General features: G+C 42.8%; 1 protein-coding gene across 4 annotated transcripts; it reads right to left on the bottom strand.

Moving 5' to 3' along the window:
- Positions 1-1,768: 1,768 nt before the first annotated feature.
- On the bottom strand, positions 1,769-13,005 carry LOC123043872 (rho GTPase-activating protein 7). Of its 4 annotated transcripts, none has more exons than XM_044466462.1 (22): positions 12,535-13,005; positions 11,515-11,551; positions 9,788-9,864; positions 9,037-9,107; positions 8,799-8,877; positions 8,547-8,691; positions 8,335-8,454; positions 8,132-8,209; positions 7,952-8,007; positions 7,767-7,836; positions 6,494-6,581; positions 5,889-6,132; positions 5,536-5,745; positions 4,816-5,136; positions 4,555-4,604; positions 4,275-4,335; positions 4,113-4,196; positions 3,800-3,913; positions 3,612-3,712; positions 2,675-2,744; positions 2,267-2,449; positions 1,769-2,167 (listed from the first exon to the last, which is right to left on the bottom strand). In XM_044466462.1, exons 1-22 carry the CDS (start codon positions 12,571-12,573, stop codon positions 1,979-1,981), a joined length of 2,487 nt encoding a protein of 828 aa, XP_044322397.1. In that variant the 5' UTR covers positions 12,574-13,005; the 3' UTR covers positions 1,769-1,978. The 4 variants fall into 4 exon arrangements, with proteins under 4 accessions (XP_044322397.1, XP_044322395.1, XP_044322396.1 ...); XM_044466460.1 differs by having other exon boundaries at positions 3,552-3,712; positions 12,535-13,004; XM_044466461.1 differs by having other exon boundaries at positions 3,612-3,718; positions 12,535-13,004.
- Positions 13,006-18,099: the final 5,094 nt, after the last annotated feature.

Raw genomic sequence — 18,099 nt, forward strand, 5'->3', positions numbered from 1 at the left:
AATTAGACATGCCAACTATAATTAACCAAAACAGAAAGAGTTGCCATATTTTTACAACCACATTTGCCATCCCGGATACTAAAGTTGCCATCCCTGGGGTAACTAAAGTGTTCATCCCGCGGGTAACTAACGTAGCTGCGTCAGAACATGTGGACATGTTTGCTTTGTGCCACACGTGCGAGGTGGGGATGAGTAGTATTTGTTGGGTGTGTGGCACGAAGTACGTGCGCCCACACGTGCGGGTTGTTCTAATGTTCGCCCACACATGACCCATGCGGACTGCCTCCTGCTCACAGCACACACAGTGTGTGGGCGGGTGCTGCCTCCTACTCACAGCACACATGATGTGTGGGCGGGTGTTGCTCTCACCATACGTGTGGGTGTTATCAGCGTCCTTAGTTTTTGGACGCCGATAACGCCCACACGTATGGGCGTTAAGAGGTCTGCCCACACGTTTTATGTGGTGTAAGAGGATCAGCCCACACGCCTACGTGTGGGCAAAATAAGTAATGCCCACACGTCTTTTTTTTCTCACGGTCCCCTCTCACATGCCTACGAATGGGCAAAATAGATAACGCTCACACGCCCGTACGTCAGGCCTCCTATCTCATGGTCCCGCACGTCCCGCGTGACAGTCACCACGCGCCCGCAGTTGCCATGGTCTGGACCCTTTTCCATGTTCGTTTAACTGAAGTTGTCATGGTTGCTCAACTGCAGTTGCCATCTCAAGTCAAGTGCCAGATGCCATTTTTGGACAACTGCAGCTGTTGCCATGTATGGTCTGGTTTACTATAGTTGCCATGATTTGAAAACTTTAGGGGTTGCCACCTACTAACACTACGCAGTTGCCATGTATAGTCTGTTTACTACAGTTGCCATGATTTGAAAACTTTAAGAGTTGCCACCTACTAACACTAGGCAGTTGTCGTGAACCCTGCAAAACACATGGCAACTGACATGTTCGGGTAAAAGAGAGAGTTGCCATCTGCTTACAAGCACACTAGGGCAGTTGTCGTGTACCCTGCAAAACACATGGCAACTGACATGTTTGGATAAAAAAAAGAATTGCCATCTGCTTACAAGCACACTAGGGCAGTTGCCATATACACTGCAAAACACATGACAACTGGCAGCTTGGGTGTTGCCATATACACTGCAAAACACATGACAACTGGCAGCTTGGGTGTGGAAGAGGAGACGAACGTGTAGGCGAGATGGCAAATGCCCACACATCAGTCCTTGTGCGTGAGTGAAATTTGGCGTGTGGGCGAACTGCTAAATGCCCACATGCCGGCCCTTCCGTGTGATGAAACGGACGTGTGGGTGACCGGATGAATGCCCACACACCAGCCCAGTCCTATGTGGCACCACAAACATGCCAAGATTCATGCACCCACAAATGAACGTGAATCCACGCGTGTGGGCGTTAGTGTTTCCGTAGTTTTTAGTTTTAGGACCGGAGAAAGGGAAGGTTTTTGCTTTTGCATCACCGCAATGATTGTTGCTCAAACAGGCAATGTAAAAGTGATGCCTTAAATGGCTTTTTCTTTCTTCCTGGCTGCATTTGTGCATATATATCACCTCCAACAGTGTTTTTGGCACAAGGTGGTGTAAACGGCCCTTTTTCGTGTGGTGGTGCGTGATGGAGTTTTACATCACCCGCAACGTTGCTGCAAATACATCATCTGCTGGAGCACCATTTTTTGCCGAAGTGCCATAAAAGGCGGTTTTCTGGGAGCACCGGCGTTTACACATCATCTGTGAGATATGCACTCAAAACAAGTGTCAACCCTTTAAATCGTTGCGTACATACATTACATTACAAAATCACACTCGGATGAGGTTGCTGCACAGCCAAAAAATAAACAAGAAAAAGGAATATACATTCTCGCTAGCAGCTGCTACAACTAACGAAAGAAGGGGCGAATATCCTTTACCAAGAATATACAAACGTGGAACTAGAAGAAACCAAAACCTCCTATCTCGGACTGTTCCAAGGTGACGAAGACTTGTACTGAAAACCATGCGGCGCGGATCCATGTCCCAAATCAAGACTGTGGAGCTGTTCCATCAACTGCGACCTCCGTTCTTTGAAGAAATCCAGTCTGGTCGTCAGCTCAACCAGGGTGGACGACGGCACGGGCGGTTGTCTCCCGTACTCGACAGCCTGCGTTACAACAAGAGAGTTGAACACCTTGGTTGCTTTGAAAAGGATTGGTGTGCTTGGCGTTAAGGCATGACCGTAAGATGCAATGATTTCCCTTACCTCCCCTGCTCTTGGATTGTTCGCAGACATCGAACCGCTCTCCACTGGCATGCTTGACGACACCTCCCTTGAATCGCTCGAAGAGGCATCCAGGGAGTGCTTGCGGGAGAAGGGCTTCGAAGAAGCCTGGGTCAGCACGTGCTGTTTGATACTTCTCCAGTGTGATGCGCCCGACAAGCTCTCCTGCCAGAAAGTTAACGTGGCTTCAATTCTTAGTATGATCCTCATGCAACACCAGTTTAACATCACACCAGTTAAGTTTTTCATTGTTGGCTTGCCCTTTTACAACTAAAACAAACTGAGCTCTGTAAACTATTATGGAAATGCAATGAATAATGGATTTGATTCAGCTAACTGGTTGGAAGACTTCTAAAGGGTAGTAGATTGATAGGGGCGTTTTTGTCAAACCTCGTTCCTCTGCTTCTTCTCTTGATTACAGAAAGCAAGTTTAGTATCAAACCCTGGTTGAACAAAGCTCCTGGTGGCAATAAAATATTTGCAATTGTTAATATATTACAATATGAAAGAATAATTCAAGAATGGAACACATCCAACTTTCAAACCATGTGTTTTAAGCTGATACGATACCTTGCTACATAAACATCCTGCTTTTGGTACTAAAATACTAAGCACAAAACGTGGTGGACATTTAGCATACCGCCCATATGTTAATATTTAAAAGTAATTGTACATATTAGCTTAATGGCAATGTATCAGGTGCAAGTGTAACCCGCTATATCCGGAAGTAGGGAATCTCATGCTTGCACATCTAGGTTTCGAGACAGACCATTCATGGGTGGGTTCAAAGAGTACCTGATCTGTTGAGGGCCCAAATCAATATGAAAATACCCAAATAAAAAACCATGTACTCTCAGTTTACATTACCTATGTATAAATTTCAAATTCAAACTCGTTTTGTGTTAAGAGTAAAATTAAAAAGGACAATAGAAAAAAAAACTGGCACACGTTAATAGTTAAAACTTAAAACTATCTTTTCACCCTTCTAATACACTAGTTCAAATTCTAAAATGTGTAACCCCCGCTCCAGAATACACCAACATTTGTTTACTTTTTGAATTTGTCATGTTTGTTTGATGCCCTGGCCTGACAAAAGCCACATTGCACAATTAACCATAACAGCTTGGGTTGGACCTGATACATCCACTTCTAATTTGATATACTAACAGTTTGGGTGTCGTTGATTTAGTACAACTTTGTACTAAATTTGTACTAAAGCAGCGACACTTATTTTGGGACAAAGGGAGTACATCAATCATTGTCTTACTGTGGGAGATGACTTGGACGATGCTGATAACGGTCATTCTCATCTACAAAAGAGTCGTACTGGTGTTGGCGCTGTTGACTAAGTTGGACATGCAGCTCTGCAACCTTCTGCTTTAACCTTGCAACATCAGCTTCTGCGAGAGCAATCTCCTCAAGCTCTGCCTTTGTCTTAAGGCAAAGAAATTAGACACCGCTAAAAACTGAAAGTACGATAACTGCTGGCCAGCTGCTAGATTCACATTTCAGTACCTTAGAGTCCATAGCACGTGAACCAGAAAATTGCGCAGAAGACATGCTTAATCCAACTTCTAATGCAGCTCTAAGATCCCTTTCAGCCTGCAGCTGCTCTTGCAACCTTGATACCTACAGGGACAAACAATTGCAATCAAACAAATAATCAAGCCATCATTTAATCCTACAGAATTTTTTATTAATTGTTTAATGGGATGTTGTTGAACAGAAATCGCAACAAAATCAAATATAAAAGATGGAAATTATGGGTAAATTCCCATCATACAAGTGTGAAATGTAGTTGATTCATATAGTGGAAAATATGGCATACATCTTGTTCCAGCACCAAACGGCGCTCATGCAGAGCTTGCTTTCTTCTTTCCAAACTAGCCTGTAAGATTGCATTACCTCTAGTCTGAGAAGAATTTTCAGTTAGTTTGCAAGATCCCACATCACAGGCCTACAATTACAGAATATATGTGTTCCTTCTTACCTCTTTCGCAATCCTAATTTGCAGATCATTCTTTGCAATCTCAAGTCTTTGGATAGCAAGCCTGAAAGGTACGTTTGCATAGTGAAATAGTTAAGTACAAAATCAACCCTTCAATGATAATGTCACTATATGTGATCCAATGAAAAGTAAAAGCTACGCTACAAGCATGGCCACACCCATCAATGGTAGCACAGGCCACAAAGATAGCACAGAAACTTTTAAATTAATAGCAGCAACTTTCTCAATAGGGAATTAGTACTTAGAATGACTGGGAACTTACTCTTCTTCACCCGATGAATCAGCAAACTCTGACTGCTGGCTCTTTCTTGCCTGTGTAAACCACATGTTTAAATCCACAAGGTCAAAAAAAAAAGCTACAGCAGACAACTACAGATGCTTCTTCAAGAGTAACTAGAGGAGTGTATTTATTCCAAAACCATGACTAGTTTTAAAAACAAAACAATGGAAGTCAACAGAATGAAATTCACTGAACTAGCAGAAACATATAGAGGAAGACAACAAAAGGTAACGACTCGCTTACATTACTCCGTCCCCAAATATTAGAACGCTTCACATGTAACTGAGTTTCATTGGACTTGATGGACTGCCTATCTGCAGAATGTTCAGCTCCAGGACCAGATAAAGGAACTCCTGCATCCAAAGACGAAAGAATCTCTCCCATTGACAATGGAGACTCATGACTGGAAGCCAGATTTGTTGGATCATTTCCATTCGGTAATCTCTGGACATTTATCGTTCCATTTTGATTTAAATGGCTGTGTGGAGCATCCTTTAAATCTGACTTTGCTTCCAAAGCCTTATCTGTGACAAAACGTTCGGCGTCTGAATCACCAGGGTCTACCTGTTGTGCCACATTAAGATGAGTAAGAAAGGAAAAACCACATAATGATATCGACACAAAAGGAGTTGCTAGCCGAATAACATTGAAAATCAAGTCAGTTTCGGACTGGACTACTGGGAACTTCACACCACAAACATTAATAAAATGAACTATAAACTGAGGATAGGCTAGGTAGGAATTTTCTACAGGGAAACGAGCCGGAAAAAAGCTTTATAAGATTAGGATATTGTAGCCATAATTTGATCCACACTATTAACATGCAGAAAAATACATCATCAGTAAAACTGGAAGCAAATCGATTTTATCAGCTATCTTAAAAATATATAAGGCAAATATATGATTCGTATCAAACCATGAATTTCTAGATTAGAAACTTCAAAATTGCAAACCATATCAAACCTGGTAGTCATAGAGGTCAGCACCAGTACGTGCACTGCTTTCACTCAAGTTTCCACTCAGTATACGCTCATCTAATTCTTGATCTACATCATTCTCTGCATCATGAAACCCATTATCTTTGGCATCCACAGTTTCATCATCTGTAGACTCTTCACTTCCACTATCTTGAATTCGAGAATCGGGTGAGAGGGAACACCTTGGGTGTTCATCCTGTAGAAGTGATAAACATTATGATAAGCAGCTTTTACAGTAACTCAGGAAGTGGAAGGACAAGTAGCAAATGTATCAGCCTAAATTGTCTAGAATAGCATCATCAGGGCAATGAACTCTGGGATAGCATCAGGTAAACTTACATCAAATATGCTCTCATATTCCTCTAATAGAGTTGTGACAATGCATTGAGCATTGTTAGCAGCATTTGCAGCAGCTATAAGCTGAGCAGAACTGTCATCACTCATGTCTATGTCATCTTCCATCTCACATTCACCCGCCAGAAGTGGACGCAGCAAGAGAGGAGCCATACAAGCAGCAACTGCTGATGGAGTCATTCGATTCTCAGTAGTATGAGAAGCAACAGTGTACATCATCCTCAAAATTCTGCAAACATCATGCTTATGAGCTAATTGAAGAATTAACTTGATTACTGATAATGAAATGATGTCGCTAACAAGTTTGATGGCTATAAATGAACGCCCCCCCCCCCCCCCACACACACACACACACACAAACAAGCACAGTAGCCCCCTCCCCCTCAACTATGTTCTGGACTTTTGACCCCTCCTAAAATTGCATTCAAGCTCCACCACTGACAGACATATGTTCTGTTCCAGTTGCATAAACTATTAGGTTCACCATATGGTTGATCATAAAAAGAATTATATTTAGAATGTAATGTTTGGCATGATATCCCCGCAGGTAAAATTGTTTACCCATTTTCAACCCAAAAAAGAAGACTAACCTCTGTAGCAGCCGCCTATTAGGCTCGGGAAATGTCTCAGACATCGCTGCACGCATCGAATTTATCCGAGATTCCTTACTCTCTAGACCTAAACAAGGATGGTAGAAGTGAAAAAGAATGGTAAAGAGCAGAATATGAATTAACACAAAACATTAGATAACTAAGATATACCAATCATTAGGTTTCTACAGCCATCTTTTTAAATGAATAAAATTATGAAATTTCATATATTAACTACCTCTGTTAAACTGCAACTTCTGATAAGATAGCCTCAATCCATGGCCATGATATGAGCATTCTACTTGCTAAGGTACCAAATGTTACAAGAGTTTAGTCAGATGTTCAAATAGTTTAGGTTTAATGCTACTGGTTTTTGTCTAGTCTATGAGTCCAATGTACCCTTTAAAATTGGCTCTTAGCCTACAACACCAATATAACTGATGAGGAACAATAGAGAGAAGTAGAAGGAAAAAAACAGAAGTGAAATCTGTTTGACTACGATACTTCTAGTCCATCCAGTCTAGTATTTGTTTTGTTTTCTTAACCCTAGCCACTGTTTTGAGTCTTCTAGCTACGAGTAGAATACTGAATCTTAAGTAATATTAAGTAATGTTTTCTGAAGTGTTCTAGCCATATGTAGAAGTTGAGACGTGAAGGCTTCCCAAAGCCATAAATCGAGGTCATCACCTCTAGTTTGTAACCAGACTATGCACCCCCACCCCCTATCTATAATAGAATTTAAGTGTTCTTATCTAAGATCTTGGACTATATCTTGTGTTCTAGGAGTTTTGGACTGAACTCCTGGTCTCCTGCTGTCATATTGGCCTATATTCGCTTCTAGAGCGATATCTAGTGCAGCACGTTGAAGTAGTTCCTTCAAAACTAGTGATATACACTTTACAGCAGCAAGGTGGAGATGCTCCTCCCCAACCTTATGCTGCTTTAATAGCCGATGAATCCATAGTTTTCCTGACATAGAAAGATGCACAGAAGAAAGGCCTCCATGCTTCTTAGAAGATGTACTTGGTAACTCGGTCAAGGATACGAGTGCAAAGCAGTAAATACTCCAAGTATTCTTAAATAGCATTTAATGTTGGTTAAATGCAGTATCTAGCATACTGCAAATGTTTATTCTAATATCGTGTAAAATAGTGAATTTGCTTATATTTATTAATAGTTCTCAAAGTTATGGTAAAAACATATAACCTATCAACTACCCTAACAGATATCTTCTTGCAAGACCTATTTAGATTAACATGAATAGAGCACTTACGGAAAGCTTCTAATAATGCTGTGCAGCAGGAAGCAGGCACTGGAGAAGACGGTAGCTCACGCAGAACATGCTGCAGATGTATGTTCACATGAATATAGTTGGCAAGCAGAACGTGAACTATTGAAACTCTAATTGACTTGTATGATACTTGAAAAAAAAGACACAAATGAATCACAGCAAGGTACCTTTACACAGTCACCGACAACATGAGCATCCTCATCCGGTGCAAACTCAGTCCTGCCTGGAATAAAACAGAAACAGGTGCCCAAATTGAACTATAGGTACAATGACATTAAAATTACCAAACCAAAAACATCAATTAATAACAGAACTGTTCTAAATGTCAACTATGCAGTGACATAAACCTTGCTCATATTCATTCATTCTTCTGTCAACCTCCTCCACATCTGCAGCCTGACGCAAAATTCCCTCCACCTTTATCCCTGCAAGAAGATGTTCACATTTCTGGTTAAATGTTCCAGATTGGTTGTGAGGCAGCATACGGCTACCAAGTGCAAAGTGCGGACGGTTCCAAACATTAGTGATAGTTGACTCTTTTTAGTCTTACCATGTTTCTCAAGAAAACACAAAGCTTTTTCTAGAAAAGAAGGGCTGCCATCAATATCTTCTAGTGCAAGAAGAATTGGCCTTCCAACAACCAAGGATTTGGTAGGCCTCTTCTCTCTCCCTGCAGCCGTCAGAGGAGAGGTATGAGCGAACAATCAGAGATTGAGTTTGTCATGAGCAACAATAAGTCATAACATAGTGTGAGGAACCAACAATTTGGAGCTGCTCCTTCGTATGCATCTGGTGTGTCATTACGGAATATCCCATTATGTCCAATCACGAGAGCTGCATTTGGAGCCTGTGCAAGAGCTTCTTCCAATGCCGTTTTCCACTCAAGCAAATCTTCAGATGTTTCTGCCTGTTAAAAGTAGCAAGCCCTTCTATTTAGCTTTTGAAGGAGCATTAAAAGGTATAAAGTTGCATTTGCTGAAGTGAATCTGCCAATTTAAATGGGAAAATATATACCTTCAAGGTAAAAGCACGACCATCACGACCATCTGGAAATAGGACAGTCAATAACTTCTTGTCTTCCCTGACCACTACACTGTGAACGGGAAATACTGTTAGTATGACACTGGGAAAACAGCAAAAAAAAAAAACAAGGACTTGTTTTTCACTGGCCATGAATAACATTTAATACAGCAATATTGTTGCAAAAGGCACCAAGAGATTAACAAAAGAATATATTTTTTATGACACGTACCTCCCAGAATTATTCAAGTCAATTCCTCCCAAAGTAACATTCACTTCACCACCTCTTTGGGGTAAGGAATTCTGCAATGTCGAGAAGAAGCATTTGTCAAGGAAGTGAGAATTAACTCATACGATGGAGTGATGGACCAATGAATGGACTGTATAATATTCTAACAAGTAGCTCCATTAAACAGCATTCACGGTTTAAGTAGGGGCAAGAACAAGAATAAGCAGGTTTACGCCAGCTAAGCATCAACTACTGAACATAATTCGGTATTTTTTTTTACTTTCTAAGTGAAGGACCACATGAGAAGTTGGTGAATACCGGAAGAAAAGAAATAAAGCTGCAATCAAATCAAGCAGCAAGCGCTGAGAAGACATCACTGAGATTGAACTAAAAAAAACTTCCGCTCGAAAAGAAAACTGAAAACAGCAAAGCCTAAGTAACCATTCTGCTATTCAGCACTAAATTCAAGACAGTGTATACTCACACAAGAAATTGACCATGGTATACAATATACACACATAAATGTCAGGGCATATGAAAAAAGTAAGAACATCAAACCAGACTTACAAATTGGCAGTGATCAAGGAATGTGGTTAAAGCATCTAGCTGGATATTATACTAGATCGTGTTCCGAAATATTGGACCAACAAGCAGAACGAAAAATAATTTCTGGTCTGATAAATCTGCTTAGTTTGTGCTTTCCAGTATACATAATATCTACATCTACACCATGGACAAAAATGAAAATACTGACAGGGTCATTCTTGAAGAAAATCAGCGATGTTCGGGTGAGAATGAACCAACGCTTTTTCCAAGATTTCCATCCAATTCCTGGAAATCACACGAGCAACATTCATTTTCAGGTAAAAGCAAAATAAAACTGTATAAGTAGGAAAAATTCTGATTTTGCTTTTAATGATAAGAATATGTACATAGTAGATTGACAAAACTCATGCCATAACCCATATAGTAGAGGGATTAAGCACAAATCAAACAAATCGAATAACTAGAATGAGAATTAAACTATGAGAATTTCCCTATACAAGATTCAGTTTAGGGTTTCCGAATATCTCATAGAAATTAGCTAATTGTATTAATTTTGAATTTGATGATCTACAACTGAAATCATAGTCAGGTATCAGGATACAACTAAACTACTTAAAAATTTATGGCAGACTCGGGAACTCATAAGAGAAAAGGTATTAAAAGGAATATAGCTCCCTCTCTTACTTTGGGCCTGTAACTGATATGGATGGCTGTGATGTTGAAAACATATTGGGGAAACTGGGAATGGGCCCCATGTGGAACTTTCCCACATGGACAGGAAACACAACTAACTATAGTGCCTCCCTATACAAGATTCAGTTTAGGGTTTCCGAGTATCTCATAGGAATTAGCTAATTGTACTAATTTTGAATTTGATGATCTACAACTGAAATCATAGTCAGGTATCAGGATACAACTTAACTACTTCAAAATTTATGGCAGACTCGGGAACTCATAAGAGAAAAGGTATTAAAAGGAAACCAATGACACGGATTCTAACTTGGTCACAAAGAATATAGAACCTATAGCTTCCTCTCTTACTTTGGGCCTGTAACAGATATTGATGACTGTGATGTTGAAAACATATTGGGGAAACTGGGAATGGGCCCCATGTGGAACTTTCCCACATGGACAGGAAACACAACTAACTATAGTGCCACAAGTTATTCTCAAAAAAAACTATAGTGCCATAATGGTATTATTAATTGATGCATCTCCATCTGTAGCTCGAATCTACAATCCAATTCAACCAACGGATTCACTATGTGTATACAAGTAACTCGACATTTCTGAGTGGTGGAGGTTGGCAATCAACTCCGCGCCGATGGTTCAAGGGGATGGAACGGCAACCATGAAACAGCTCACCACATGGCTGATCTGGAAGCATTGGAATGCATGTGTCCTCGACTGAAACCAACCAAATATTGTGTGCTTGCTCATACAGATTCAGGTGGAAGAAAGGTCTTGGGAAACAGCAGGTGCGACAGAGTTACGGCTGATCCTGGCAATGGGCACTAGTGCTCTTGTTTAGTGTTGTATGGGGATTAGGCTGTAATTATGAAATCTTCTTTCTATCAATTCAAGGCACAAGACTTTCGTGTTTTCTCGAGCGATAAAATACAAGCAACTCGACTTGGTCTAGCCCCCATCTTAATTATCTTTTGTACCTAATACAGAGAAACCTTCAGCAGCAGCATCAATAAGATATACTACATGTTTTAGCTCTGCATATAATTCATTTCTTCTTGATGGTGATTTTTCAAGAACAAAGAGAAAGAAAATCACTACTGCTACCTTTAACATAGTACTAAAAGCAAATGTAAATGCTCGATGTAGACACTTGCGTATGTAGCTTTGCTTCAAACAGAATAAGGCAAGCAGCATATTATGACCCCAAAGGGATAGTTAACTTATGTGTGATGTAAATAAATTTACCTTTGGATGATATGAAGAGAGGGCCACTCTTAAATACCTGGTTATGAGGTAATTTTGATGTCAGAGACAGCACAAAGAATTAATGATAACACATAACAGTATCTTGAATGCTTAGAAGTCAGTCAACTGGGTACTCATTACCCAGATAAACGAAACACTGTTAAAGTGATAGCTCAACAGGAACCTACATATCTGATAGATTACATAATGAGCAAACTGAATCATGAGACGTCTCTCATAGTGAAACGGGTGGAAGCTAGCTATCCAAGTAGTCGAATGAATGTACGCAGCTTGTTCCCCTATGCACACAAAAACGAAACGAGGAAAAGCTCCAGCAAATTCTTCACCATGCTCCTAAAATTAAATTCCCCCCTGCACTACAAATCCTTGTTTATCTAGTCATAGGGCACCTTAAGAATGAAGCCTCGTCCCTCAGCCTGCAAAGTAATCAGTGAACTCACACATCTCTGGAGCCAATTGGACACACACAAACAGTTCCTCGTTTCAACGTCGGTATGGCACTAGAATGCGTCCATTTTCCTTAAATGTAACCACCCCCAAACAGTTCCATTGGCATTCATGTGCCGTATTAATCACTAATCAGCTACTACTCCAAGCCAAATTAAATCCGTATCCGCTTATGCTCGAGTAATAGGACATACACTCTCTGTCTCTCCAGTCCAGCCAAAACCCAGAGGCAGGAGCTGCCCCTGCGAGCTCGCATCATCCATAGCTCTGTTGCCTTTCGCATCAGAGCCGCCACACATGACACCACCCCTGAGCGGCATTTCTCCTCTGACGCCATCTCGCCTCCCAGAGCTCGACCCCGAAAATTCGACAAACAAAAACAGTGAAACGCCTGTCCGCACGCCAAAGCAGAGCATCTCTCGGCCGCCCGGGCATGAGATACCAAACTCCAACCCATCACCCCCAAAAATAACCTCATCTCCCCCAAACGCAAGCGAGGAATCCGAGAGCGAGAGAGCGCACACAGGAGGAGGAAGGGAGAAGGCCACTCACCGGGCCGCCGCTCGGCGCCGCCCCCGCCGCAGCCGCCATCCCCGCCGCGCCTCCTCCTCCTCTTCAGATCGTCCGCATCAAGCAGCCAGCCAACCAGCGCCGCCACCGGAGCAGCTGCAGCAGCCACTAGCGCAGAAGCAGGAGCGGCCGCATTGGATCTAGCCCCGCGCCGCCGATCTGGCGTGCGGTGGAAGCGCCGCGACGAGTGGGGGGCGGGGGACGGGGATTAGGCGGTTGTTAGGATTTGGTGCTCGGGTTTCTCTGGAGGCGCCGCTGCCGCTGAGGAGAGGAGGTGGTGGAGGAGCGAATGCGACAGCGATTACGCGACCGCACGCACACACACACGGGCTGCCTGCCCGCCTGCCCGCCGCGATCTCTCCCTCCCTCTCCCTCTCTCTGTAAAATTTCTCTCTCCGGTCTGCGAGGAGTTTGGGCTTGGGGGGGAGTCCACTCCACTTTGGCTTGGGTGGAGGGGTGGGGGTGGGGGTGGGGAGCTTGCTCCGAAAGCTTTCTCGATTTCTTAAGGCCCGCTGCCGCGCTGTCCACACTTGCTTTAGAGTTTAGACTAGCCTTTCCGCCCTATCCTGGCCTTGCCCCTCTGGAATGGATCTTACCTTAAACTAGATCGCGCCCTCGGTTTTTTTCTCGGCAAAAATGGTTGGGAAATGAAGCGTGACCAGCACAAAATGTGCATCCATGGACGATGCTTTACGGCTGGCTCATTTTGGTCCGTCTCCTGGGCTCCATGCATTGGCACAAGAAAAATTGCATCTACTATATGGTTCGGTCGTCTAATCACGTCTTTTTGTTCGATATACGTATGATTCACACAAGCCTCACCGGAATTTTATTACTGCAAAATTGAATTTAAAAAAAAATTGGTCGAAAGGGCATGAAGGCTCGTGGCGTACTTGTATCCGGTAGGTGGGACGCGACCGTTTTCATGGCGGCAACAACATTGTTGTACGCAGCAAATAAATCTACGCGGTACAATCCCATAACTCTGGCCGGACCGCACAGCCCCCACGCGTCCACCCGTCAGCCAGGCCATCAACCATGATGCAAATGTGACTTGTAAACTGTAATGATAGGTTATTAACTAACTGCACATACTACTATAATGTCACGGATCATTATTAACGAGAACAGCGGGGTGCGCAAAGCATCGATACGTTTCCCAAGGCCCGCTCTTGGCATCGCGTGAGCCGTCGGGGAGGGAGTAGGTGCGACCCGGCCAGAGAGAGGGAGATTAGGTGCGACGCGCCAGTATACAAGGCTTCTTTTCCGCATAGAAAACGAGCGGTGGGGTAAAAAAAAACGTTTTCTTTCCTGTTATTTCTACCTGCTACAGTGGCCCAGTTGGAGCAGGGGGGCTTTCGGGTCGGGTCGGGCCGGGCCAGTCCCGCGTCGTGGAGGACCGCCGTTTGGATGGGGGAGAAGGGGTTGCTGAGTGAGCTTTTTTGGCTGGTGGTGCCATAATAACGGACCGATGGCGACCCATTTGTTTTTGGTGCTTCTCTCCGGCGGGTTTGCTGAGGGGAATCTGAAATGAATATCCTTCCTTCGTGAAATGAGAAAAATAGTAAAACAAATCTAACTTGGACCTGCTATTTATCTACTCCCACATGGGCATTTATCTTTTTGTGGGACCCGCGGGGGAGTTTGGTTACTGTGGGCTTAGTGAGAGTTACTGGTGCTCAGGCTCAGTCCGTGACCAAGTGGACGTGCTCATGTGAATGTGCGTGTTTTCATGCGTGCGTCCTCTTCGTAGTCGCGCGAAAGCGATGGTGGATGAATGTGGAACGTCTGGATGTGTGATGGATGGGGTGATGTTAACCTCGTCTCGAGTGGGTCAAGAGGTAGATGAAGACTATAGAGCGCGTCGTCGTCCTTTTGGAAGAGAAATGGCCTGATGTCTACACAACGAGATTTCACTAGTGGCAACATAGCATGTGTGATGTGAAGCTATCTATAAACCCAAAAGACAATCACTAGTGGGAGGGTAAAGAGAGGCTTCCTTTAAGATTCACGAGGTATTTTTACCGTCGACAAATTGCTTTGCAATATATGTATCAGAAGGATGGCATGAGAGCACTAACCGCTCCGCTCTCTCCCCTTGACGACAGAGAGAAGCTACAGTTCCTATGCTCCTTTGGACACCGGCGAGGCGGTGATCCCCACCCCTATTTGTACGCCGCTCCCACTGCTGGTGGAGGGGAGGTGGGTTCTCGTTTGTTTTCCAATTGGTCCATTGGTTTAGGGCTCGTCTTCATCTAGTAGTGCCGGTTTTATGTGGTTGCTGCTCCGTCGAATAAGGTGGCTTCGATCTCTCCTTACCACTGTGATGTTCTCTCTGACGGCAACACTGTGTTGATGGCCTCATCTGCTCACGGTTCGTTCGAAGCGGTGGGCTTTAAGTTTTCCCTTGTCTGGTGGTTGCTGCCTTTCTTGGGGGCGCAGGCAAGTTGGATATGTTGGTGCTGATTCAAGGTTGGTGGCACGACGGTGGCGGGTTTGGCGGTCTTCCTTCGCAATGACAATGGATGTGTCAAATTTAGATCCAGGTTGGCGTGGGGATCTTCCTCAACCGGCACGCCACATTGCCAAGTGTATGTTCTTCAGGTCTGATCTTTGGCTCTCAACGCTTCAAGGCTATGGCCCTCTCCTGGATTCCGGTTTGTTGGTCTTACATCTCTTTGTCGGGTGTGCGTCTTGGTGGTGCTGACGGTCGACGGCGGTTTTAGATCTGGTTGGCTGCAGGGACAACATGACTTGTTTGTAATACTGTTTTATTTTGGGTTATTTATGTAAAGTTTTTTGGACATTTATCGTGTCTTGGTTTTTCTGATATTTTTCACGTGTATGTGCAACTGTACTCCATTTATTGATTACTATAATTTGTGCGGTTCAAAAGAAAAAGGTGGAAATGGTTGTCTACATCAGCAACCTCATTGCTCTACCAAGATTCTCGCGGGTTTGTTATTTCTCAATCGATTGAGAAATAGCTATACCTCAATCCATGCCATACTTGTATGCACGGAGATTCGTCCTGATTTTTTTCATTGTCGTTTTCTTTTTCTATTGCTTTCCATGTGAGATGATTGAGAGATATTGATTGAGCTCTTGGCGCTCCCAAATTCCCCGGTGGGGTAATCAAGATCATTGTTCAGTTTGATTCATCTGAAGCTTTTGTCAAGTCTCTCTGATAATACAAAGCAGGGGGAAACCCCTTTTCAGAAGTCTCTCTGATAATAGATTGTCTAGGTCAACGTACGAGCACTTAGTTGCAGAGATCAAGTAACAGATGCTTGTCCGGGAGTTTATTCCTCAGAAGATTATGAGAAAACAAAATAGGATAGCAGATCCTAGGTTTATATAGTCGTAATGAACGGGCCACTGGTGCGTGGCTTGGTCAAGGACCCCCATAAAACTCCCTTTTCTCCAAAAAAATAAGATTATGTTGAATTATTATTATTGTTGTTGTTTCAAAAAAAATTCATGGGAGACGGGTGAGAAATAGCTCTATGCGCTCCCCAAAATCCGGTAATCAAGATTACGTTGGATTGTGTTTTTGGTTTTTGATTGTTTTGTTGTTGTTTTTCCCTATTGTTCGGAGACATGAGAAAGATCGTTTAGAGGGAGTACTTGATATCCCATGTTTCTATTTCTACTAACTAATACAGGGTATTATGATTGCGGATCACTAGCAGCTTTTTACTGCGTAAGGCACGGTAGCGTATGATTGCAAATCAGTGGCCATACGTTGGCCTATCATCTTGCCCCGGACTGAACTTCAGTGCCGTAACTGCACCTGCAGTTGGGCCATTGACATGTGGGCCTAACAGACGGCTGGCCCACATACCATTGACCCAACTGCAGGTGCAGTTACGGCACCCAAGCAGCGTCCGCCCCGTATCCTGCAATCATTTTTCACATCATCTTGCACGCCGTGGAAAAACACATTCAAGTAGTAATCTGAAAGTAAACTCAATTACAGTTCATAGTATACGTACACCGTCCGTAAAAAGATTGCTTTGAACCGGGAGACAACACAATCACGTCACGTGCATGCTCATGGCCGGCTGAATCTTGTCACTTTCGGCGTAGCCGGCGATGCGAACCTCTCGCAGGAGGCAGAAGAGTATCCACGAAAACAAAAGTTTTCAGGCATTTTCTGATGTCCGTGCGAGTGGCAGAGATCTCGCAGCAGGTGGTCTGGGTAACTGTAAACTTCCCTCCTCGAAAGGTAAACTTTTCTGTCACGGTTGGGTAAGTTAAGCTTGTGGCAGTGAGTGCCCGTTCAAAGGTTACTTTGTTGTGGTAACTCGCTTTGTTGTATACTGCCTTTTTCTTTGTATCTTTTGACTTTTCCTTTCGTAGAAAGCAGCTGTCACAGTACCGGGCCAGTATAGTTTAGCAACCAACTGCAGACTTAGTTTGAAATGTAAACGTATTTTTTTTTCCACACAAATCAATGAATGATGTCCTGGTCAGCGTTCGGGGATTTTGAATGTAGAAAAAGAAAAGTTTTGCTACTTTGATGATCCATATTTTCCTCGTTCGGGATTATTAGTCCCCTCAAATCTTATATCTTATGCCAAAATTTGACCACATCTTTTTGCGAAAAGTTGACCACAAGTTTGACAAATAAAATATGAGTTATGTTTCACTTTGTGGCTATGACTCACAATTTATAGGTCAAATTTTGGGGTAGTTAGAGCATCTCCAACAACAGTTCTATTTTAGGGTATAAAAAAGTGCTCAGAGTAAAGTTTAGGACAGCAAAAAAATGTGTATCTCCAACAGGAGCCGCACGACATATTTCTTCTTCACAGTTTGCATATGTATAGCAACAATTCAACATCAAACTCATCAAAATTTAATCCAAAATAAGTAGTACAAACATAACAACAAATTAATCAATCCACAACAACTAATTATTACATAGTTCAATGTGTATTAAAGAATGCCTGAAAACTTTTGTTTTCTTGGATACCCTTATGGCTGAAACCTTTTGTGTTCAGTTTGATGTTATATTGTTTGATGAATAATTTGTGTTTTGTTCGATGTTGTGGATACACTTCTGCTGGCGATAGTACAAACATAACAACAAATTAATCAATCCACAACATCAAAGTGAACACAAAATATTCAACAAATAATACAACAAAGTTCAACACACATGACATGAAACATGGAGATAAACCATGTGTCTTGTTGCTCATGTCATATCCACCTCTCCTCCATGAGATATTTTTAAAGATCTACATGTGTATTGGAATCCCTAACTCTAATGTCATGGTAGGCCTAAAGAAAGCGCTGGACTCGGTCTTGCCTTCTCCGCGTCCGCACAAATTTTCCCATGAGATCACATAAGTTGTAATCCAAATCTATCCCACGCTCATTCTCAATGAACATGTTGTGCATGACCACGCAAGCTATGGTGATGTACCAAAGTATTTCTTGATCCCAAAACCTAGCTGGTCCTTGCACAATAGCAAATTGGGCTTGCAAATCCCAAAAAGCTCTCTCTGCATCTTTCCTAGCGGCCGCTTGAGCATTCTG

Source organism: Triticum aestivum, chromosome 2B, assembly GCF_018294505.1.
Source record: "Triticum aestivum cultivar Chinese Spring chromosome 2B, IWGSC CS RefSeq v2.1, whole genome shotgun sequence".
Classification (NCBI taxonomy): domain Eukaryota; kingdom Viridiplantae; phylum Streptophyta; class Magnoliopsida; order Poales; family Poaceae; genus Triticum; species Triticum aestivum.